General features: G+C 48.6%; 3 protein-coding genes across 3 annotated transcripts; all 3 read right to left on the bottom strand.

Annotated features, from left to right (window-relative positions):
• Positions 1-11093: 11093 nt before the first annotated feature.
• Positions 11094-11520, bottom strand: LOC138999600 (histone H3.3A-like). Its single transcript, XM_070401766.1, has one exon. The coding sequence runs from the start codon at positions 11502-11504 to the stop codon at positions 11094-11096; it is 411 nt and encodes a 136-aa protein (XP_070257867.1). The 5' UTR covers positions 11505-11520.
• Positions 11521-16854: 5334 nt separating this feature from the next.
• Positions 16855-17281, bottom strand: LOC138999597 (histone H3.3A-like). The gene has a single exon (XM_070401764.1). It carries the CDS (start codon positions 17263-17265, stop codon positions 16855-16857), a length of 411 nt encoding a protein of 136 aa, XP_070257865.1. The 5' UTR covers positions 17266-17281.
• Positions 17282-22615: 5334 nt separating this feature from the next.
• On the bottom strand, positions 22616-23042 carry LOC138999601 (histone H3.3A-like). The gene has a single exon (XM_070401767.1). The coding sequence runs from the start codon at positions 23024-23026 to the stop codon at positions 22616-22618; it is 411 nt and encodes a 136-aa protein (XP_070257868.1). The 5' UTR covers positions 23027-23042.
• Between the last annotated feature and the right edge of the window lie 2305 nt (positions 23043-25347).

Here is a 25347-nt window from a genome sequence, read left to right as displayed (position 1 = left end):
TGAGCCCTGGGTCCATGGGGTGAGGGCGGCAGCAGGAGCTTCCTGTCCTGGGGACTGGAGCCCGGCTCAGAGGCCCTGAGCATTCCCTGCGATCTTTCTAATTATTTATTTAGCAGCCGCCTCCCCAGCTGCAGGCTGTCAGGCCCTGTGGCTTGCGGTCTAACAGTAACTTAAGTAATTTAGTAACTCCGGTTTCTGGGGCTGGAGGCCCAGAGCAGGGTGTCAGGCTCCGCCCTCCCCCACCCCCGCCGGCCCGGCCCAGCCCAGGCCACGGGATCAGGGCAGCTGTTTCCAGGCCCAGTCCTGGGAACCCACAGGTGTCCTGGCCTCAGGGGACCTGGAGAGAAAGACACGGGATGCTTCCAGGGAGGCAGGATAGGATCATAGTCAAGGGCGTGGGGGGTAGGGACCGAGATGGGCCTCAGGTCCTCACCTGTGAAACAGGATCAAAGTATTGTCCACCCTGAGGTGGCAGGAGGGTTAAATAAAATCACTTCTGGGCGGCCCTAACCGGTTTGGCTCGGTGGATAGAGCATCAGCCTGCAGACTGAAGGGTCCCAGGTTCGATTCCGGTCAAGGGCATGTACCTTGGTTGCGGGCACATCCCCAGTGGGAGGTGTGCAGGAGGCAGCTGATCGATGTTTCTCTCTCATCGATGTTTCTAACTCTCTATCCCTCTCCCTTCCTCTCTGTAAAAAATCAATAAAATAGATATTTTTTTTAAAAATCACTTCTGGGCGAGGTCAGAGACCAGAATATTGGGGGAGAGCCCTTATTACTGAAATGAGTAGCTTTTCCCTCTAACGAGGCCTGGTTAGACCCTGGCTGGGTTCAGCTGGTTAGAGCACCATCCTAATACCCCAAGGCTGTGGCACATACAAGAAGCAACCAATGCCCCTCGGCCAGCGTGACTCAATGGTTGAGCGTCGACCTATGAACCAGGAGGTCACGGTTCAATTCCCGGTCAGGGCACGTGCCCGCATTGCAGGCTCAATCCCCGGTGTCGGGCGTGCAGGAGGCAGCTGATCAATGATTCTCTGTCATCACTGATGTTTCTATCTCTCTCTCCCTCTCCCTTCCTCTCTGAAATCAATAAAAGTATATATTTTTTAAAAAGACTCAACCAATGAATGCACAAATAAGTGGAACAACAAATCCATGTTTCTCTCTCTCTCTCTCTCTCTCTCTCTCAAATCAATCAGTCAATAAGATAAGCAATAAACAGCCCCGGTTAGAGGTGGGCCTTGGGTCTGCAGGGGCCGGCCCTGTCAGGAGCTAGTCCTGAAGGTCAGCACAGCCCATGCATGTGACTGTGTGGGCGTCTCGCTCAGGGGGGCTGGCCTGGCGGACCAGGACTCTGTGAGGCTGGGACTTTGCCACCCAAGACCGCCTGGGGCTGCGAGTGGAGTAATTCCCGGCACCGGGTGCAGCCAGCTGGATCTGGGGGAAGGTCCGAGCCCCTGCTGCGTTCTGCGAGGAGGGGGGCCGTGCCCTGGCTCTGGGAGGTGTGAATGTTTGCACTTCGGCCCGAGGCGAGGGGCAAGCTGAGTGCTGATTAACAGGCCCTGGGCAGAGTCCTGTCAGAGCGGGGAGAGGGTCAGCATTATTGAGGGGGGAAGGGGAGGGGGAAGGGGAGAGGGAAGGGGGTTGCCCCTTGAGCACAAGTAATGCAGGCCCATGAAACACGAGGGCCCGGGAGCGACCAATGGGTGCAATCCCCTCCTGGTACAGACAAGGAAACTGAGTCCCCAAATCCCCACAGCAAATTCTTGAAAGAGCCAGGGGAGAAGCTGTTCGTGATGCCATCCAGTCCGGGCCCTGGTGGGCGTGAGGTATCAGGCCTGGAAGGGGGAAGGCACAGACCATCCAGAACAACAAAGCCATGAGGCTCGCCCTGGCTGGGCAGCTCCGTTGGTTACAGCGTTGTCCTGATGCGCCAAGGTCCTGAGTTCGATCCCGGGTTAGGGCGCATACAAGAAACAGCCAGTGAATGCAGAAACAACAAACCTCTCTCTCCCTAAAATCAATCAATAAAAAAAATATTTTTTAAAAAACCCACGAGGCTTCACAGCCTGACAAGGCCATCAAAATATATTCCATCTGCCGCTCCCCCGCCCCCCAAAAAGATATATTCCACCTAATTTTTTTTCAAAGCACCAATTAAAAACCTTTTGAACTGATTGGTGTGGCTCGGTTGGTTGGAACACTGTCCCATGCACTGGAAGGTTTCAGGTTCAATTCCCAGTCAGGGCATAGACCTGGGTTGCAGTTTTTAGTGAAAGAGGAAGGGAGAGAGAGGAAGAGAGAGAGAGAGAGAGAGAGAGAAACACCAATGTGAGAGAAACATTGATCCAGTTGCCTCCCATATGCGCCCCGACTGGGGATCATACCTACAACCTAGGTATGTGCCCTGACCGGGAATTGAACCTGTAACCCTTTGGTGTACAAGCCTATGCTCCAACCACTGAACCACCCGTCCAGGGCCCATCCAGTGTTTTGTTATCATGGTATCTCCCCTGCCAGGTAAGTATCCATCCAGGATTTTGACTTAATATCAGTAACTAATGTTTACCGAGCGCATACTATATCCCCGGTGCCGCTCGTAGCACTCTACATACAGGAACCTATTGGAACCTCCCAACAATGGTGAGGACGGGGGTCCTATTAGGATCCTCCTTTTACACCCCAGGGAACAGAGAAGTGCCCTGCCCTGCCCTGCCCAGGGTTGCACAGCTGCTAAGTGGTAGAGCCAGGGCGTTTTCCTTTCCCCTTTTTATTTTCATTTTACTTTATTATTATTTTTAGCACCTTCAGCCTCCTTATATTTTCCTGTGGCAAAAACGCATGGCGTGACATGACCACTGGAACCATTTCAAAGTGTGTAATTCGTCGGGACTGAGCACTGAACGCCTGTCTGGTTCCCAACCTTGTCTGTCTGAGTTTTGTTGTTTGTTTGTTTGTTTGTTTTTTAATATATTTTTATGGATTTCAGGAAGAAAGGGAGAGGGAGAGATAGAAACATCAATGATGAGAGAGAATCATGGATCGGCCGCCTCCTGCACACCCCCTCCTGGGGATCAAGCCCACAACCTGGGCATGTGCCCTTGATCGGAATCGAACCGGGACCCCTCGGTCCGCAGGCCGACGCTCTATCCACTGAGCCACACCAGCCAGGGCTGTCTGTATTGTTGTTGTTGTTGTTGTTTTTGCCTCCAGGGCCCAAGCAGCTCTTTCCGCCCTGCCCCTCGGGGAAGAATGTAGCAGGTGGGCCAGAGCTCCTCCGCTCCTTGGAGCGAGGCCTGCAGGGTGCTCTGCATCCACGGTGTCCCTAGGCCCAGCCAGGTCCCGGTTCCCAGGCCCCGTTCTGGAACACAGTGGGCTGTTCTCTCTGCCTGGAACCTTCCACCTCCAGCCCTTTGCTTCCTGTGACCGTGAAGGGGATTTCTAAAGGCCGGCGCTGCCAAGGGGGCTGCTGTGCAAGAGAACTGACCGGCAGGCCACGCCTGGCTCCGGGCAGCACGTCGGCTCCTGGGGCCAGCTGTGCCCGCAGCCAGCCAGCCGGGCGACTTCTCACGCAGAGGCGCCAACCAATTCCTGATCTTTCTGGAGCCCATTCTAATGGGGGTTTCAGCCTCTCGAAGCAGAGGGGGGCTGGCTGGGTGGAGTGGGAGGCGGCCTGGTGGGAGGGCCTGGGGGGTGAGTCTCCGAGAGACAGGAGTGGGTGGGAGCACGGCCCGCTCCAGGGCACAGCCTGCACAGCATCAAGGTGGCTGTCATGTGGAATTTACGAGGGGTCTTGATGGGGGTCACGGTGCAACCTCCTGGCAGCGAGACGGAGGGACAGGGCCCCATTGTGGAGGCCTTAGGTCAGTGGTCGGCAAACCGAGGCTGGCGAGCCACATGCGGCTCTTTGGCCCCTTGAGTGTGGCTCTTCCACAAAATACCACGTGCGGGCGCGCACGTACAGTGGGATTGAAACTTCGTGGCCCATGCGCAGAAGTCGGTTTTCGGCCTGGGCGAGTCTGTTTTGAAGAAGTGGCATTAGAAGAAGTGGGGGTGTCGGTCGACGGGAGACGAGGCGCAGGCGGGCCTCAGGATTCGCAGCACGGGGTGGGGAGGGCACGCTCGATTCATGCACGACTTGAGTGAGCCAGTCACTGAGCAGTCTCATGTGCAGTGGTTAGTGCTAGTCGCGCCCGCAGGTGACAAAAGACAGACGAAACAAGTACACAAGACGAGTGTGGATGGGAGAGTTGGAAGGGGTCGACCTCAGCGAACGGACCTCAATCAGATTGAGGACGTTTTTAGCCAAGGCCAGCTTAGGAGCACCCTAATGAAGTTAATAGCAATGTACCTACCTATATAGTTTCAGTTTAAAAAATTTGGCTCTCAAAAGAAATTTCAATCATCGTACTGGCTCTGTGGACTAATGCGTTTGCCGACCACTGCCCTGGGCCATGGGAGGGTCCAAAGGCTAGATCCTTCCCGGAGCGGCGGGAGCTGGAACGGCTTGAAGCAGCAGAGAGTGACACAATCGAGTCCGCGTCTTCCGAGGACGCCTGTGCACTCTGACCCGTTTCCGGGGAATGTGGACATCGGCAGGGCCTCCGTGAAAAAGCCCGAGGCATGAGGCAAGAGGCGAAAATGTTAGAACGCCCACGCCCTTTGACACGGCACTTCTTGTTTGTGGGGTGTAGTCACAGGGAGAAAAATCACCAGAGCCCGTGGGTGTTCGCAAAAGCCTGGAGCCAAGCTGAGCGCCCACCCGGGAGAGACCCGTGTAAAAGAACAAAATCGGACAGAGCACATTTGAAGAGTCAAATTGGACAGGTTTCCCCAAGCGCTCACCAAGCAGGCAGTGTCCTAGCTAGCACCTAGAAGGGTGGGAGGTCTTTGTAGGAAGCAGGGCAGGGCAAGGAATCTATTAGCAATAGGAAAAAAGGATTATTTTTAAACCAGGACATCTTTTGAGGGGGAAGGGGGGCTTGCAGGAATGTTAAGGGAATTTATCATGCATATTGCCTCTTCTTTTTTTTTTTTTAATCCTCACTCAAAGATATTTTTCCACTGATTTTTTTTAGAGAGAATGGAAGAGAGAGGGAAAGGCAGAGAGAAATATCGATGTGAGAGAAACGCATTGATTGGTCGCCTCCTGCATGCACCCTGACCATGGCCCGGGGCCGGGGAGGAGCCTGCAATGGAGGTACCTGCCCTTGACTGGAATGGAACCTGAGACCCTTGAATCCGCTGGCCGATGGTCTATCCACTGAGCCAACCCACTAGGGCCAGATTGGCTCTTCTTCCAATAGGGGCCCTCATTGACCAGAAAATTCCAGATCGGTTGATTAAGATTATGCTTCTGGGAGAGGTCGAAATAGCAATCCGGTCAGGTATTAAACCTAGGTTTGGTATCATGGGTTTTAGTGCAAGTGACACCAGGCACTGTTTTGAGCACGTGATCTTATCTTTAACACCAGCGAAGTATCTTATGGCCCATCCATGCAACTTTACAAAAGCATTAGCTAAATCTCTGTGTATTATAGTGGTGTGCAGGCAAATATTTAACCCCTGGCTCTCTGGGGGAGGAAATGGCACTGATTTGTATCATTTGCCAATGTCTATGGTGTAAATACTCCCACTGTGGCTGATCTCAAGCTACCAACGTGACATCATTGAATACAGAGCTGGGAAGAGAGAGGCAATAGCCCGCCATTATGTACTAGGTCTACCCTGTAGACACAAAGGATGTAAGTAGTCTCTGCAGGGAGTGATTCATTGCGACTACCTGCCATCTTTCTGTTTAATATACCTTATTTTGTTATAAGTTTGTATAATTTAATTTTTAGTCATGGCTACCGGTATGTTTAACAACTGGCTCTCACAGACGTTACAAGCTAGCCCCAGAACACGACTTAGACACATCCAAGACGAGAAAGCTAAGCCAGCTTTGGGACAAGGCTCTGCAGGATTGTGTCTACCCTCACTCACTCCTCTCCAGCCACAGTGCTCTCCTTCCTGAACCTGGAACACTTTAGACTCACTCCTACCCCAGGACCTTTGCACCTGCTGTTTCCCCCTTACGTCCTGGATAACCACATGATTCTTCCTTACCTCTTTCAGGCCTTTGCTCAAATGTCACCTTTTATCAGGGTCTTCTCTGACCAGCCTGTAAACACATAGAAACCTGCCTCCCCAACACTCCAGTTTGTTTTTTACCTGCTTTATGTTTGATCAATAGCCCTTACCGTGCCATCTGACCTACTATGTAACGTTGAAATGTGCCTGTCGCTTTATCTTCTATCTTCCTCTCTCTGACTAGAACAGTGGTTCCCAACCTTCCTAATGCCGCAGCCCTTTAACACAGTTCTTCATGTGGTGGTGACCCCCAACCATGAAATTATTTTCGTTGCTACTTCATAACTGTAATTTTGCTACTGTTATGAATCGTCATGTAAATATCTGATATGCTATATGTGTTTCCCGATGGTCGCGACCCACAGGTTGAGAACCGCTGGATTAGAATGTCAGCTCCAACAGGTAGGGGAGTTTTTTCTGTTTTCCTCTCTGCTCTATCCCCAGTGCCTAGAACAGTGCCTGGCATATAGTAGGTGCTCAATAAAGTGTATTGAATAAATAAACATGGGCATATCTCCTCTTATTGAATTTCACTTTATTGAGCTTCACAGATGTTGTGTTTTATGGTTTTTGTTTTATTTTTTCAAATTGAAGGCATGACCCTCCACCAGCAAAAAGATTATGACTTGCCAGCCAGTGTTCGTGGTGGAGTCTACCTGTGAATCAGGAGGTCACAGTTTGATTCCCGGTCAGGGCACACACCTGGGTTGAGGGCTTGATCCCCAGTGGGAGGCAGCCAATCAATGATTCTTTCTTATCATTGATGTTTCTCTCTCTCCCTCTCCTTTCCTCTCTGAAATCAATAAAAAGATATGGTTAAAAGAAAAAAGATTATGACACATTTTATTGTGGTGGCCTGGGACTGAACCCACTACATCTCTAAGGTGCGCCTGTATACATTTAAGTTTAAAAATAAGGTGCAGCCCTGGCCGGTTAGCTTAGTGGTTAGAGTGTTGGCGCGTGGACCAAAGGGTTGAGGGTTTGGTTCCTGGTCAAGGGTACGTATCTCGGTTGCAGGTTCAGTCCCAGCCCTGGTCAGGGTGAGTGCGGGAGGCAACCAATCAATGTGTCTCTCTCATGTCCATGTTTCTCTCTCTCTCCTCCTCCTCCTTTATCCCTCCCTTCCACTCTGTCTGAAAATCAATGGAAAAAATGTCCTCTGGTGAGGATTTAAAAAAACAAAATAAAACAAATAAGGTACAGCCCTGGTTGGTGTGCTCAGTGGTTAGAGCATTGGCCCTTGCACCAAAGGGTTTCAGGTTCCATTCCTGGTCAAAGGCATATACCAGGGTTACAGGTTCGATTTCTGGCCCCAGTTGGGGCTTGTGTGGGAGGCAACCAATCAATGTGTCTCCGTCACATCTATGTTTCTCTCTCTCTCTCTCTCTCTCTCTCTCTCCTCCCTCCCTCCCTCTTACCCTCCCTCCCTTTCACTCTCTTTAAAAAGCAATGGAGCCCTAGCCAGTTTGGCTCTGTGGACGAAAGGGGCCGCATGACCTGACAGGCTCAGGGGAGGCCTGCATGGCGGTCTTGCAACCTAAAGTCACCACAAAGGATGATCTGAAACTAAACTTTAACTAAAAGCAGTTGTGGTGGGTAGTTACACCCTAGGCCATTATCTTCACTGTCAAGGTCAACCTTTACTTTAACTGAGCCTGTCTGTCTTCTTGCATCAATGATAACATACCCCTGAAATGTCTGGGTAACTTGTAACTTCCCTTTTTTTTTGGACCCCATCAGGCACACCCTAATGTGCCTGGGCACCAGGACATATACCACAAATTCCTTCATTGTTGTCCTGTCAATTGTTGACTGTTGGCTATCCTGCACCACCTAAATATGTGTCTATTATTTTACTTTGTATCCAATCCCAGAGGCTTCCCTGCTTTGCTTTCTCCGCCTCTGTAGTCTACCACCAATGGATTTCATGTTACCCACTTGCATCCCTCCTCTGCTTGCAGTGTTTAAACATAGAGGCAAACCAGAGAAACCACGATGGCGGCATAGGTAAACACCGGAGATTGCTGCCTCGCACAACCACTTCAAAAATACAACTAAAAGACGGAACGGACATCATCCAGAACCTCAGGAAGGCTGGCTGAGTGGAAACTCTACAAGTAGAAGGAAAGAGAAAAGCATACCGAGACTCAGAGGAGGTGCGGTGCGGAAGTAAAATAGAGAGGTACAGAGGCACATGTGTAGAGGACTGGCAGCTGAGGACACGGTTGTCTTTTTCTTTTCTTTTTTTTTCTTTTCTTTTTTTAAAATATATTTTATTGATATTTTACAGAGAGGAAGAGAGAGGGACAGAGAGTTAGAAACATCAACCAGCTGCCTCCTGCACACCCCCTACTGGGGATGTGCCCGCAACCAAGGTACATGCCCTTGACCGGAATCGAACCTGGGACCCTTCAGTCTGCAGGCCGACGCTCTATCCACTGAGCCAAACCGACCAGGGCACACAGTTGTCTTTTTTTATTTTTTTTTATTGATTTTTTACAGAGAGGAAGGGAGAGAGATCGAGAGCTAGAAACATCGATGAGAGAGTAACATCGATCACCTGCCTCCTGCTCGCCCCCCAACTGGGGATGTGCCCTCAACCCAGGTACATGCCCTTGACCAGAATCCAACCTGGGACCTTTCAGTCCGCAGGCTGACGCTCTATCCACTGAGCCAAACCAGTTTCGGCAACGGTTGTCTTTTTCAATCGGGAGGGAGTCTCAAGCTCTGAGCTCCAGTTCCGGGCGAGTCTCTGGGGACCCAGACTCATACGGGAGAAACTGGACTGTCTGGCATTGGTTGGAACTCCAGGGCAGCTTTCTCTCGGAGGTGCTTGCAGCGATTGCTGGGACACTGAGAAGCAGGGCCTCTGAGGGCAGCACTGTGAGCAGCCATAACTGCTCCCTCCACCCTGTTGATCCCCTGGGACCCCACCCCGCCCAAGCTGTGCATGGAAGCTTTTGCATATGAAAGCCTTTGCAATCTGATAATTACCTAACAAACAGCAGCTGGCCCAAGGCCACAGGGCAACTTGCATTGTGTTGCAGCTTGTTCCTGCTGGATAGCCTCAGGCAGAGGCTAGATTAGCACCTCCTTAGAGATCCAGGAGCCAGTGTGCCTGGTGGTCAGAATGGGACCATCCAGATTGCAGCTCCTCGGATTCATAAAGGACACACTCAGGGGGCAGACTCAGTGATCACCAAAGCCTCACTGAAGCAAGTCTTGCCCCGGAGGGGTGTCTTTAGCACAGAAGTTCTCCCACTGCAGACACAGCTGATTCTCACAGCCGATTGGCCTGGAGGTCAATCCCTCCCAGTGTTACCTACAACAATCAAGGCTTAACTACAACAAGACTGTGCACAAAGCCCACAAGGGGGTGCACCAAGAGTGTCTACCTCAGGTGATTGGGGAGGCTGAGCCACTGGGCCCTATAGGACACCTAGTACAGAAAGCCACTCTATTGACACAGCGAAGCATAAAAAATGCGGAGACAAAGAAACAGGACACAATGACAGAAATGGAGGAAAGCAATGCACTGGATATAGAGTTCAAAACCACGGTTATAAGGTTTTTCAAGAATTTTCTAGAAACTGCTGACAAAATTAATGAGACCCTCAAGAAATCTAATGAGATCCTCGAGGTTGTGATAAAGGACCAACTAGAAATTAAGCATACACTGACTGTAATAAAGAGTATTATACAGACTCCCAACAGCAGACCAGAGGATCGCAAGAATCGAGCCAAAGATTTGAAATACGAAGAAGGGAAAAACACCCAACTGGAAAAGCAAGATGAAAAAAGAATCCAAAAATATGAAGATAGTGTAAGGAGCCTCTGGGACAGCTTCAAGTGTTCCAACATCCGAATCATAGGGGTGCCAGAAGAAGAGAGAGAGCAAGATATTGAAAACATATTTGAAGAAATAATGACAGAAAACATCCCCTACCTGGTGAAAGAAATAGACTTACAAGTCCAAGAAGCACATAGAACCCCAAACAAAAGGAATCCAAAGAGGACCACACCAAGACACATCATAATTAAAATGCCAAGAGCAAAAGACAAAGAGAGAATCTTAAAAGCAGCAAGAGAAAGACAGTCAGTTACCTACAAGGGAATACCCTTACGACTGTCAGCTGATTTCTCAACAGAAACTATGCAGGCCAGAAGGGAGTGGCAAGAAATATTCAAAGTGATGAATGCCAAGAACCTACAACCAAGATTACTTTATCCAGCAAAGCTAGCATTCAGAATTGAAGGTCAGATAAAGAGCTTCACAGTTAAGAACAAGCTAAAGGAGTTCATCACCACTAAACCAGTATTAGACGAAATGCTGAAAGGTATCCTTTAAGAAGAGGAAGAAGAAGAAAAAGGTAAAGATACAAATTATGAACAACAAATACACATCTATCAACAAGTAAATCTAAAAACCAAGTGAATAAATAAATAATCTGATGAACAGAATAAACTGGTGAATATAATAGGATCAGGGGCATAGAAAGGGAGTGGACTGACAATTCTTGGGGTGGAATGGGGTGTGGGGGATGCGGGAAGAGACTGGACAAAAATTGTGCACCTATGGATGAGGACAGTGGTGGGGGGTGAGGTTGGAGAGTGGGGGGGAGAAACGGGTGGAGGGGAGCTATGGGGGTAAAATGAGGAACAACTCTAATAATCTGAATAATAAAGATTTAATTTTTTAAAAAAAGAGAAACATGCACCATGAGAAGCAACAAATATCACCCATCCGTTCTGCATATTAGCAACTTGTCACTCCTGAGCAAGCGCTCACATCACTGAGGTCTGTGAACAGTCACTTTTCGCATTCATCCCGAGTGAAAGATGGAATGACTTCAGGACAAATGCAACATATCGTAAACACTTTATTACCAAAAAAGTCACCAATTAAGCCCAAGTATTTTACAGAATTGACTGCATAACACGGTGAAAGCTGCCTTCCCTTAGGCTCTCTCTCCCCGAATCCGGCGAGCCAACTGGATGTCTTTGGGCATGATGGTGACTCTCTTAGCGTGGATGGCACACAGATTAGTATCTTCAAATAGACCCACCAGGTACGCCTCGCTGGCCTCCTGCAGCGCACCGATGGCTGCGCTCTGGAACCTCAGGTCGGTTCTGAAATCCTGGGCGATCTCCCTCACCAACCTCTGGAAAGGCAGCTTGCGGATCAGAAGCTCGGTGGATTTCTGGAAACGGCGGATTTCTCGAAGCGCGACGGTCCCGGGCCTGTAGCGATGGGGCTTCTTCACCCCGCCGGTAGAGGGGCCGCTTTTCCCGGCAGCTTTAGTGGCCAGCTGTTTGCGGGGCGCTTTCCCACCCGCGGATTTGCGAGCAGTCTGCTTGGTTCGGGCCATTTTCTTTCACTCAACGCCGAAGTCAAAGTCCTAGGCCGCTTCTTGGTCCGTGATTCCGCTCCCGCTGCCTCAACAAGAGCCGCAGCCCAGGAGCTAAGAGCACAGACCACCCCAACGAATCCCCAAACCGCTTTTTTCCAGGTTCTGTGTTTGACTGTCTCGTTACATCTGTATTTATACCAGTTGATTTTAATCCTATCAATTTCTATTCCAAAGGTTAGGGCGTTTCTTACCTCCATTCCAGGGAGTAAAGATTATGTAGCTTAAGCGTGATTGTTCGTAGTTAAAGTGATTAACTACCCGCCTGGCACTTAGTTAAGGGGTTTTATCCCCTCCCTAACTTCAGGGGGAAATCCCTACCTGGGGAAACAACCTTTCTCGGAGACGTGACCTTGGTTAAAACACATAGTGCCAGGAAGGGGAGCAAACAGTAAGAACAGTTTGCCATATACGCCAGGTCCCTTGAAACATATGTTCTGCAGATGTTTCTTCCCTGCAGGGTCTGTGTCAAGCAGCCAGGATGGACCGGCTTCCGGCAGCTCAGTGGACAGAGCATCGGCCTGGGGACTAAATGGTGCCAAGTTCAATTCCAATCAAGGGCATATGTGTGGGTTGTGGGCTCGGTCCCCAGTAGGGGGCATGCAGGAGGCAGCCAATCAATGATTCTCTCTCATTATTGATGTTTCTATCTCTCTCTCTCCCTTCCTCTCTGAAATCAATAAAATATATACTTAAAAAAAAAATAAAGATGTAAAAAACAAAATAGAGGAAAACCCACCATTGAGATACTGCTTCCTGGCAATGGTCGAAAGTTTGTTACAAATAAACTCACAAAATTCTTTACAGGTTTGAATGTTTATTACCTTAACAGCCCAGGGGATAGAGTGTCAGCCTGGGGACTGTAGGGTCCCAAATTCAATTCTGGTCAAGGGCACATGCCCAGGTTTCAGGCTCGATCCCCAGTAGGGGGGCGTGCAGGAGGCAGCCAGTCAGTGATTCTCTCTCATCACTGATGTTTCTACCTCTCTCTCCCTCTCCCTTCCTCTCTGAAATCAATAAAAATATATTTAAAAAAATGTCCTTGGGCCCTAACCGGTTTGGCTCAGTGGATACAGCAGCGGCCTGCGGACTGAAGGGTCCCAGGTTCGATTCCAGTCAAGGGCATGTACCTTGGTTGTGGGCACATCCCCAGTGGGGGGTGTGCAGGAGGCAGCTGATCGAGGTGTCTCCCTCTTCGATGTTTCTGACGGTCTGTCCCTCTTTCTTCTTCTCTGTGGAGAATCAGTAGAATGTATTTTTTAAATAAATAAATAAATAAATAAATAAATAAATAAATAAATAATATCCTCTGGTGAGGATTTAAAAAAATAGCCAAAACCGGTTTGGCTCAGTGGATAGAGCGTCGTTCTGCGGACTGATTGGTCCCAGGTTTGATTCCGGTCAAGGGCATATACCTGGATTTCGGGCACATCCCCAGTGGGAGATGTGCAGGAGGCAGCTGATCGATGTTTCTCTCTCATCGATGTTTCCAACTCTCTATCTCTCTCCCTTCCTCTCTGTAAAAAAATCAATAGAATATATTTTTTAAAAATAAATAAATAAATAAATAAATAAAACAAATAAGGTACAGCCTTGGTTGCTGTGCTCAGTGGTTAGAGCATTGACCCTTGCAGAAAAAGGGTTTCAGGTTCCATTCCTGGTCAAAGGCACATACCTGGGTTACAGGTTTGATTCCTGGCCCCAGTTGGGGCTTGTGGGGGAGGCACCCAATCAATGTGTTTCTCTACCATCTCTCTCTCTCTCTCTCCCTCCCTCCCTCTTATCCTCCCTCCCTTCCACTCTCTTTAAAAAGCAATGGAGCCCTAGCCAGTTTGGCTCTGTGGAGGAAAGGGGCCACATGCTAACCTGACAAGCTCAGGGAAGGCCTGCATGGCGGTCTTGCAACCTAAAGTCACCACAAAGGATGGTCTGAAACTAAACTTTAACTAAAAGCAGTTGTGGTGGGTAGTTACACCCTAGGCCATTATCTTCACTGTCAAGGTCAACCTTTACCTTAACTGAGCCTGTCTGTCTTCTTGTATCAATGATAACATACCCCTGAAATGTCTGGGTAACTTGTAACTTCCCTTTTTTTTTGGACCCCATCAGGCACACCCTAATGTGCCTGGGCACCAGGACATATACCACAAATTCCTTCATTGTTGTCCTGTCAATTGTTGACTGTTGGCTATCCTGCACCACCTAAGTATGTGTCTATCAATTTACTTTGTATCCAATCCCAGAGGCTTCCCTGCTTTGCTTTCTCCGCCTCTGTAGTCTACCACCAATGGATTTCATGTTACCCACTTGCATCCCTCCTCTGCTTGCAGTGTTTAAACATAGAGGCAAACCAGAGAAACCAAGATGGCGGCATAGGTAAACACTGGAGATTGCTGCCTCGCACAACCACTTCAAAAATACAACTAAAAGACGGAACAGACATCATCCAGAACCTCAGGAAGGCTGGCTGAGTGGAAACTCTACAAGTAGAAGGAAAGAGAAAAGCATACCGAGACTCAGAGGAGGTGCGGTGCGGAAGTAAAATACAGAGGTACAGAGGCACCTGCGGAGAGGGCTGGCGGCTGAGGACACGGTTGTCTTTTTCTTTTCTTTTTTAAAAATATATTTTATTGATATTTTACAGAGAGGAAGAGAGAGGGACAGAGAGTTAGAAACATCAACCAGCTGCCTCCTGCACACCCTATACTGGGGATGTGCCTGCAACCAAGGTACATGCCCTTGACCAGAATCGAACCTAGGACCCTTCAGTCCGCAGGCCGACGCTCTATCCACTGAGCCAAACCGACCAGGGCACACAGTTGTCTTTTTTTTATTTTTTTTTTATTGATTTTTTACAGAGAGGAAGGGAGAGAGATCGAGAGCTAGAAACATCGATGAGAGAGTAACATCGATCACCTGCCTCCTGCTCGCCCCCCACTGGGGATGTGCCCGCAACCCAGGTACATGCCCTTGACCGGAATCGAACCTGGGACCTTTCAGTCCGCAGGCTGACGCTCTATCCACTGAGCCAAACCGGTTTCGGCAACGGTTGTCTTTTTCAATCGGGAGGGAGTCTCAAGCTCTGAGCTCCAGTTCCGGGCGAGTCTCTGGGGACCCAGACTCATACGGGAGAAACTGGACTGTCTGGCATTGGTTGGAACTCCAGGGCAGCTTTCTCTCGGGGGTGCTTGCAGCGATTGCTGGGACACTGAGATGCAGGGCCTCTGAGGGCAGCACTGCGAGCAGCCATAACTGCTCCCTCCACCCTGTTGATCCCCTGGGACCCCACCCTGCCCAAGCTGTGCATGGAGGCTTGTGCATAGGAAAGGCCTGGCCTTTTGCAATCTGATAATTACCTAACAAACTGCAGCTGACTCAAGGCCCCACGGCACCTTGCATTGTGTCACAGCTGGCTCCTGCTGGGTAGCCTCAGGCAGAGGCTAGATTAGCACCTCCTTAGAGATCCAGGAGCCAGTGTGCCCGGTGGTCAGAATGGGACCATCCAGATTGAAGCTCCTCGGATTCATAAAGGACACACTCAGGGGGCAGACTCAGTGAGCACCAAAGCCCCACTGAAGCAAGTCTTGCCCCGGAGGGGTGTCTTCAGCACAGAAGTTCTCCCACTGCAGACACAGCTGATTCTCACAGCCGATTGGCCTGGAGGTCAATCCCACCCAGTGTTACCTACAACAATCAAGGCTTAACTACAACAAGACTGCACAAAGCCCACAAGGGGGAGCACCAAGAGTGTCTACCTCAGGTGATTGGGGAGGCTGAGCCACTGGGCCCTATAGGACACCTAGTACAGAAAGCCACTCTATCGACACAGCGAAGCATAAAAAATGTGGAGACAAAGAAACAGGACACAATGACAGAAATGGAGGAAAGCAATGTACTGGATATAGAGTTCAAAACCACGGTTATAAGGTTTTTCAAGAATTTTCTAGAAACTGCTGACAAAATTAATGAAACCCTCAAGAAATCTAATGAGATCCTCGAGGTTGTGATAAAGGACCAAGTAGAAATTAAGCATACACTGACTGTAATAAAGAGTATTATACAGACTCCCAACAGCAGACTAGAGGATTGCAAGAATCAAGTCAAAGATTTGAAATACGAAGAAGGGAAAAACACCCAACCGGAAAAGCAAGATGAAAAAGAATCCAAAAATATGAAGATAGTGTAAGGAGTCTCTGGGACAACTTCAAGCATTCCAACATCCGAATCATAGGGGTGCCAGAAGAAGAGAGAGAGCAAGATATTGAAAACCTATTTGAAGAAATAATGACAGAAAACATCCCCTACCTGGTGAAAGAAGTAGACTTACAAGTCCAGGAAGATCAGAGAACCCCCAAACAAAAGGAATCCAAAGAGGACCACACCAAGACACATCGTAATTAAAATGCCAAGAGCAAAAGACAAAGGGAGAATCTTAAAAGCAGCAAGAGAAAGACAGTCAGTTACCTACAAGGGAGTACCCATATGACTGTCAGCTGATTTCTCAACAGAAACCATGCAGGCCAGAAGGGAGTGGCAAGAAATATTCAAAGTGATGAATAGCAAGAACCTACAACCAAGATTACTTTATCCAGCAAAGCTAGCATTCAGAATTGAAGGTCAGATAAAGAGCTTCACAGATCAGAAAAAGCTAGAGGAGTTCATCACCACTAAACCAGTATTATATGAAATGCTGAAAGGTAACCTTTAAGAAGAGGAAGAAGAAGAAAACGGTAAAGATACAAATTATGAACAACAAATACACATCTATCAACAAGTAAATCTAAAAACCAAGTGAATAAATAATCTGATGAACAGAATAAACTGGTGATTATAATAGAATCAGGGGCATAGAAGGGGAGTGGACTGACAATTCTTGGGGTGGAATGGGGTGTGGGGGATGCGGGAAGAGACTGGACAAAAATTGTGCACCTATGGATGAGGACAGGGGCGGAGGGTGAGGTTGGAGGGTGGGGGGAAATGGGTGGAGGGGAGCTATGGGGGTAAAATGAGGAACAACTCTAATAATCTGAATAATAAAGATTTAATTTTTTAAAAAAAGAGAAACATGCACCATGAGAAGCAACAAATATCACCCATCCGTTCTGCATATTAGCAACTTGTCACTCCTGAGCAAGCGCTCACATCACTGAGGTCTGTGAACAGTCACTTTTCGCATTCATCCCGAGTGAAAGATGGAATGACTTCAGGACAAATGCAACATATCGTAAACACTTTATTACCAAAAAAGTCACCAATTAAGCCCAAGTATTTTACAGAATTGACTGCATAACACGGTGAAAGCTGCCTTCCCTTAGGCTCTCTCTCCCCGAATCCGGCGAGCCAACTGGATGTCTTTGGGCATGATGGTGACTCTCTTAGCGTGGATGGCACACAGATTAGTATCTTCAAATAGACCCACCAGGTACGCCTCGCTGGCCTCCTGCAGCGCACCGATGGCTGCGCTCTGGAACCTCAGGTCGGTTCTGAAATCCTGGGCGATCTCCCTCACCAACCTCTGGAAAGGCAGCTTGCGGATCAGAAGCTCGGTGGATTTCTGGAAACGGCGGATTTCTCGAAGCGCGACGGTCCCGGGCCTGTAGCGATGGGGCTTCTTCACCCCGCCGGTAGAGGGGCCGCTTTTCCCGGCAGCTTTAGTGGCCAGCTGTTTGCGGGGCGCTTTCCCACCCGCGGATTTGCGAGCAGTCTGCTTGGTTCGGGCCATTTTCTTTCACTCAACGCCGAAGTCAAAGTCCTAGGCCGCTTCTTGGTCCGTGATTCCGCTCCCGCTGCCTCAACAAGAGCCGCAGCCCAGGAGCTAAGAGCACAGACCACCCCAACGAATCCCCAAACCGCTTTTTTCCAGGTTCTGTGTTTGACTGTCTCGTTACATCTGTATTTATACCAGTTGATTTTAATCCTATCAATTTCTATTCCAAAGGTTAGGGCGTTTCTTACCTCCATTCCAGGGAGTAAAGATTATGTAGCTTAAGCGTGATTGTTCGTAGTTAAAGTGATTAACTACCCGCCTGGCACTTAGTTAAGGGGTTTTATCCCCTCCCTAACTTCAGGGGGAAATCCCTACCTGGGGAAACAACCTTTCTCGGAGACGTGACCTTGGTTAAAACACATAGTGCCAGGAAGGGGAGCAAACAGTAAGAACAGTTTGCCATATACGCCAGGTCCCTTGAAACATATGTTCTGCAGATGTTTCTTCCCTGCAGGGTCTGTGTCAAGCAGCCAGGATGGACCGGCTTCCGGCAGCTCAGTGGACAGAGCATCGGCCTGGGGACTAAATGGTGCCAAGTTCAATTCCAATCAAGGGCATATGTGTGGGTTGTGGGCTCGGTCCCCAGTAGGGGGCATGCAGGAGGCAGCCAATCAATGATTCTCTCTCATTATTGATGTTTCTATCTCTCTCTCTCCCTTCCTCTCTGAAATCAATAAAATATATACTTAAAAAAAAAATAAAGATGTAAAAAACAAAATAGAGGAAAACCCACCATTGAGATACTGCTTCCTGGCAATGGTCGAAAGTTTGTTACAAATAAACTCACAAAATTCTTTACAGGTTTGAATGTTTATTACCTTAACAGCCCAGGGGATAGAGTGTCAGCCTGGGGACTGTAGGGTCCCAAATTCAATTCTGGTCAAGGGCACATGCCCAGGTTTCAGGCTCGATCCCCAGTAGGGGGGCGTGCAGGAGGCAGCCAGTCAGTGATTCTCTCTCATCACTGATGTTTCTACCTCTCTCTCCCTCTCCCTTCCTCTCTGAAATCAATAAAAATATATTTAAAAAAATGTCCTTGGGCCCTAACCGGTTTGGCTCAGTGGATACAGCAGCGGCCTGCGGACTGAAGGGTCCCAGGTTCGATTCCAGTCAAGGGCATGTACCTTGGTTGTGGGCACATCCCCAGTGGGGGGTGTGCAGGAGGCAGCTGATCGAGGTGTCTCCCTCTTCGATGTTTCTGACGGTCTGTCCCTCTTTCTTCTTCTCTGTGGAGAATCAGTAGAATGTATTTTTTAAATAAATAAATAAATAAATAAATAAATAAATAAATAAATAATATCCTCTGGTGAGGATTTAAAAAAATAGCCAAAACCGGTTTGGCTCAGTGGATAGAGCGTCGTTCTGCGGACTGATTGGTCCCAGGTTTGATTCCGGTCAAGGGCATATACCTGGATTTCGGGCACATCCCCAGTGGGAGATGTGCAGGAGGCAGCTGATCGATGTTTCTCTCTCATCGATGTTTCCAACTCTCTATCTCTCTCCCTTCCTCTCTGTAAAAAAATCAATAGAATATATTTTTTAAAAATAAATAAATAAATAAATAAATAAAACAAATAAGGTACAGCCTTGGTTGCTGTGCTCAGTGGTTAGAGCATTGACCCTTGCAGAAAAAGGGTTTCAGGTTCCATTCCTGGTCAAAGGCACATACCTGGGTTACAGGTTTGATTCCTGGCCCCAGTTGGGGCTTGTGGGGGAGGCACCCAATCAATGTGTTTCTCTACCATCTCTCTCTCTCTCTCTCCCTCCCTCCCTCTTATCCTCCCTCCCTTCCACTCTCTTTAAAAAGCAATGGAGCCCTAGCCAGTTTGGCTCTGTGGAGGAAAGGGGCCACATGCTAACCTGACAAGCTCAGGGAAGGCCTGCATGGCGGTCTTGCAACCTAAAGTCACCACAAAGGATGGTCTGAAACTAAACTTTAACTAAAAGCAGTTGTGGTGGGTAGTTACACCCTAGGCCATTATCTTCACTGTCAAGGTCAACCTTTACCTTAACTGAGCCTGTCTGTCTTCTTGTATCAATGATAACATACCCCTGAAATGTCTGGGTAACTTGTAACTTCCCTTTTTTTTTGGACCCCATCAGGCACACCCTAATGTGCCTGGGCACCAGGACATATACCACAAATTCCTTCATTGTTGTCCTGTCAATTGTTGACTGTTGGCTATCCTGCACCACCTAAGTATGTGTCTATCAATTTACTTTGTATCCAATCCCAGAGGCTTCCCTGCTTTGCTTTCTCCGCCTCTGTAGTCTACCACCAATGGATTTCATGTTACCCACTTGCATCCCTCCTCTGCTTGCAGTGTTTAAACATAGAGGCAAACCAGAGAAACCAAGATGGCGGCATAGGTAAACACTGGAGATTGCTGCCTCGCACAACCACTTCAAAAATACAACTAAAAGACGGAACAGACATCATCCAGAACCTCAGGAAGGCTGGCTGAGTGGAAACTCTACAAGTAGAAGGAAAGAGAAAAGCATACCGAGACTCAGAGGAGGTGCGGTGCGGAAGTAAAATACAGAGGTACAGAGGCACCTGCGGAGAGGGCTGGCGGCTGAGGACACGGTTGTCTTTTTCTTTTCTTTTTTAAAAATATATTTTATTGATATTTTACAGAGAGGAAGAGAGAGGGACAGAGAGTTAGAAACATCAACCAGCTGCCTCCTGCACACCCTATACTGGGGATGTGCCTGCAACCAAGGTACATGCCCTTGACCAGAATCGAACCTAGGACCCTTCAGTCCGCAGGCCGACGCTCTATCCACTGAGCCAAACCGACCAGGGCACACAGTTGTCTTTTTTTTATTTTTTTTTTATTGATTTTTTACAGAGAGGAAGGGAGAGAGATCGAGAGCTAGAAACATCGATGAGAGAGTAACATCGATCACCTGCCTCCTGCTCGCCCCCCACTGGGGATGTGCCCGCAACCCAGGTACATGCCCTTGACCGGAATCGAACCTGGGACCTTTCAGTCCGCAGGCTGACGCTCTATCCACTGAGCCAAACCGGTTTCGGCAACGGTTGTCTTTTTCAATCGGGAGGGAGTCTCAAGCTCTGAGCTCCAGTTCCGGGCGAGTCTCTGGGGACCCAGACTCATACGGGAGAAACTGGACTGTCTGGCATTGGTTGGAACTCCAGGGCAGCTTTCTCTCGGGGGTGCTTGCAGCGATTGCTGGGACACTGAGATGCAGGGCCTCTGAGGGCAGCACTGCGAGCAGCCATAACTGCTCCCTCCACCCTGTTGATCCCCTGGGACCCCACCCTGCCCAAGCTGTGCATGGAGGCTTGTGCATAGGAAAGGCCTGGCCTTTTGCAATCTGATAATTACCTAACAAACTGCAGCTGACTCAAGGCCCCACGGCACCTTGCATTGTGTCACAGCTGGCTCCTGCTGGGTAGCCTCAGGCAGAGGCTAGATTAGCACCTCCTTAGAGATCCAGGAGCCAGTGTGCCCGGTGGTCAGAATGGGACCATCCAGATTGAAGCTCCTCGGATTCATAAAGGACACACTCAGGGGGCAGACTCAGTGAGCACCAAAGCCCCACTGAAGCAAGTCTTGCCCCGGAGGGGTGTCTTCAGCACAGAAGTTCTCCCACTGCAGACACAGCTGATTCTCACAGCCGATTGGCCTGGAGGTCAATCCCACCCAGTGTTACCTACAACAATCAAGGCTTAACTACAACAAGACTGCACAAAGCCCACAAGGGGGAGCACCAAGAGTGTCTACCTCAGGTGATTGGGGAGGCTGAGCCACTGGGCCCTATAGGACACCTAGTACAGAAAGCCACTCTATCGACACAGCGAAGCATAAAAAATGTGGAGACAAAGAAACAGGACACAATGACAGAAATGGAGGAAAGCAATGTACTGGATATAGAGTTCAAAACCACGGTTATAAGGTTTTTCAAGAATTTTCTAGAAACTGCTGACAAAATTAATGAAACCCTCAAGAAATCTAATGAGATCCTCGAGGTTGTGATAAAGGACCAAGTAGAAATTAAGCATACACTGACTGTAATAAAGAGTATTATACAGACTCCCAACAGCAGACTAGAGGATTGCAAGAATCAAGTCAAAGATTTGAAATACGAAGAAGGGAAAAACACCCAACCGGAAAAGCAAGATGAAAAAGAATCCAAAAATATGAAGATAGTGTAAGGAGTCTCTGGGACAACTTCAAGCATTCCAACATCCGAATCATAGGGGTGCCAGAAGAAGAGAGAGAGCAAGATATTGAAAACCTATTTGAAGAAATAATGACAGAAAACATCCCCTACCTGGTGAAAGAAGTAGACTTACAAGTCCAGGAAGATCAGAGAACCCCCAAACAAAAGGAATCCAAAGAGGACCACACCAAGACACATCGTAATTAAAATGCCAAGAGCAAAAGACAAAGGGAGAATCTTAAAAGCAGCAAGAGAAAGACAGTCAGTTACCTACAAGGGAGTACCCATATGACTGTCAGCTGATTTCTCAACAGAAACCATGCAGGCCAGAAGGGAGTGGCAAGAAATATTCAAAGTGATGAATAGCAAGAACCTACAACCAAGATTACTTTATCCAGCAAAGCTAGCATTCAGAATTGAAGGTCAGATAAAGAGCTTCACAGATCAGAAAAAGCTAGAGGAGTTCATCACCACTAAACCAGTATTATATGAAATGCTGAAAGGTAACCTTTAAGAAGAGGAAGAAGAAGAAAACGGTAAAGATACAAATTATGAACAACAAATACACATCTATCAACAAGTAAATCTAAAAACCAAGTGAATAAATAATCTGATGAACAGAATAAACTGGTGATTATAATAGAATCAGGGGCATAGAAGGGGAGTGGACTGACAATTCTTGGGGTGGAATGGGGTGTGGGGGATGCGGGAAGAGACTGGACAAAAATTGTGCACCTATGGATGAGGACAGGGGCGGAGGGTGAGGTTGGAGGGTGGGGGGAAATGGGTGGAGGGGAGCTATGGGGGTAAAATGAGGAACAACTCTAATAATCTGAATAATAAAGATTTAATTTTTTAAAAAAAGAGAAACATGCACCATGAGAAGCAACAAATATCACCCATCCGTTCTGCATATTAGCAACTTGTCACTCCTGAGCAAGCGCTCACATCACTGAGGTCTGTGAACAGTCACTTTTCGCATTCATCCCGAGTGAAAGATGGAATGACTTCAGGACAAATGCAACATATCGTAAACACTTTATTACCAAAAAAGTCACCAATTAAGCCCAAGTATTTTACAGAATTGACTGCATAACACGGTGAAAGCTGCCTTCCCTTAGGCTCTCTCTCCCCGAATCCGGCGAGCCAACTGGATGTCTTTGGGCATGATGGTGACTCTCTTAGCGTGGATGGCACACAGATTAGTATCTTCAAATAGACCCACCAGGTACGCCTCGCTGGCCTCCTGCAGCGCACCGATGGCTGCGCTCTGGAACCTCAGGTCGGTTCTGAAATCCTGGGCGATCTCCCTCACCAACCTCTGGAAAGGCAGCTTGCGGATCAGAAGCTCGGTGGATTTCTGGAAACGGCGGATTTCTCGAAGCGCGACGGTCCCGGGCCTGTAGCGATGGGGCTTCTTCACCCCGCCGGTAGAGGGGCCGCTTTTCCCGGCAGCTTTAGTGGCCAGCTGTTTGCGGGGCGCTTTCCCACCCGCGGATTTGCGAGCAGTCTGCTTGGTTCGGGCCATTTTCTTTCACTCAACGCCGAAGTCAAAGTCCTAGGCCGCTTCTTGGTCCGTGATTCCGCTCCCGCTGCCTCAACAAGAGCCGCAGCCCAGGAGCTAAGAGCACAGACCACCCCAACGAATCCCCAAACCGCTTTTTTCCAGGTTCTGTGTTTGACTGTCTCGTTACATCTGTATTTATACCAGTTGATTTTAATCCTATCAATTTCTATTCCAAAGGTTAGGGCGTTTCTTACCTCCATTCCAGGGAGTAAAGATTATGTAGCTTAAGCGTGATTGTTCGTAGTTAAAGTGATTAACTACCCGCCTGGCACTTAGTTAAGGGGTTTTATCCCCTCCCTAACTTCAGGGGGAAATCCCTACCTGGGGAAACAACCTTTCTCGGAGACGTGACCTTGGTTAAAACACATAGTGCCAGGAAGGGGAGCAAACAGTAAGAACAGTTTGCCATATACGCCAGGTCCCTTGAAACATATGTTCTGCAGATGTTTCTTCCCTGCAGGGTCTGTGTCAAGCAGCCAGGATGGACCGGCTTCCGGCAGCTCAGTGGACAGAGCATCGGCCTGGGGACTAAATGGTGCCAAGTTCAATTCCAATCAAGGGCATATGTGTGGGTTGTGGGCTCGGTCCCCAGTAGGGGGCATGCAGGAGGCAGCCAATCAATGATTCTCATCATTGATGTTTCTATCTCTCTCTCCCTTCCTCTCTGAAATCAATAAAATATATATTTAGAAAAATAAATAAATAAAGATGTGAAAAAAAAATAGAGGAAAACCCACCATTGAGATACTGCTTCCTGGCAATGGTCGAAAGTTTGGTTCAAATAAACTCACAAAATTCTTTACAGGTTTGAATGTTTATTACCTTAACAGCCCAGTGGATAGAGTGTCAGCCTGGGGACTGAAGGGTCCCAAATTCGATTCCGGTCAAGGGCACATGCCCAGGTTGCGGGCTCGATCCCCAGTAGTGGGGCATGCAGGAGGCAGCCGGTCAGTGATTCTCTCTCATCATTGATGTTTCTACCTCTCTCTCCCTCTCCCTTCCTCTCTGAAATCAATAAAAATATATTTAAAAATATATATCCTTGGGTGAGGATTAACAACAACAAAAGCACAGTGCAGAATCATGTTAATAACTTGCATAGTATTTCACCATCTGAAATGCTTACACGGGATAGACCATCTCTGGGACAAAACTCAAGAAGCTGGTGGCTCCAGGGCCTCCCAGGAGGGGCCCCAAGGGGAGGAGAAGGGTTAGGGTTCACTGTAACCCCTCCCATACCTCTTGAAATCTGTGCCCTGTGCCCTTAATTAGCTATTAACACTTTGGAAGTGTTCTGTAAAAAGCACCGCCACCAGCTGCCCTGGGGAGCAGGGACGCAGAGGAGGCAGGAGGCCTGGGCAGTGACCCGGGCAGACCGGACAGGGCTGCCAAGCCGTCATGGCTTGTTCCAGAAGGTCCCGTCCTGGAATGTTCTGCGTGAAACCCTTAGGCGGCTCTGGGAGGCGAGGCCAGCCTCTCAGGCCCGCCTCTGCACAGAAGGGCACCCCTTCACGAAAAGGTTCCAGTAAGATCCTGCCGCCTCCAGCTGTCCAGTGGATCAAAGCTCCCGGCCCTTTGTACCCCATCTTGAAAGGGCACAGCTGACTCGTATGCTTTCCCACTTCCCCCTTCCTGCTTCTTTCTTCTCCTCCTCTCTCCCTCCTTCTCCTCTCCCCCCTCTGATTCCTCCTCCCACCCATGCACCCGCTTCTCCAGGGCCTCTGAAACATTCTCTCTCTCTCTCTCTCTGCTCCACACCTTAGCCCATGCTGTTCCCTCTGCCTGGAACTCCCTTCCCCGCTCTTCACCAGACTGTGGATTATCCTGGGGATCTTGGCTGCCTTCCTTCACGTAATAAAAATTTACCAGGATCAGTCCTTCGTCAGGCACCCTGCCAGGAATGAGGAAGCAGGGCTGAGGGGAAGCCGCATCCTAGCTGGGAATTCAGGAAATAAAGGAGTCAACAAAACTAGAAACAAGGGAATTTTTTTAAAAAATCTTTTTTTATTGATTTCAGAGAGGAAGAGAAAGAGAGAGAGAGATAAAAACATTAATGATGAGAGAGAATCATCGGTTGGCTGCCTCCTGCACACCCCACATTGGGGATCAAGCCCGCAACCCGGGCATGTGCCCTGATGGGGAATCAAACCCTGATCTGGTTCGTAGGTCGATGCTCAACCACTGAGCCACACCAGCCAGACAGGGAATTTTTTAAAATATTTTTTTTATTGATTTCAGAGAGGAAGGGAGAGGGTGAGAGAGATAGAAACATTAGTGATGAG

The sequence above is a fragment of the Myotis yumanensis genome, unplaced genomic scaffold, assembly GCF_028538775.1.
Source record: "Myotis yumanensis isolate MYYU_CA2020_CCGP unplaced genomic scaffold, mMyoYum1.0.hap1 SCAF_23, whole genome shotgun sequence".
NCBI lineage: Eukaryota > Metazoa > Chordata > Mammalia > Chiroptera > Vespertilionidae > Myotis > Myotis yumanensis.
This window is presented reverse-complemented; position numbering and strand designations above follow the sequence as displayed.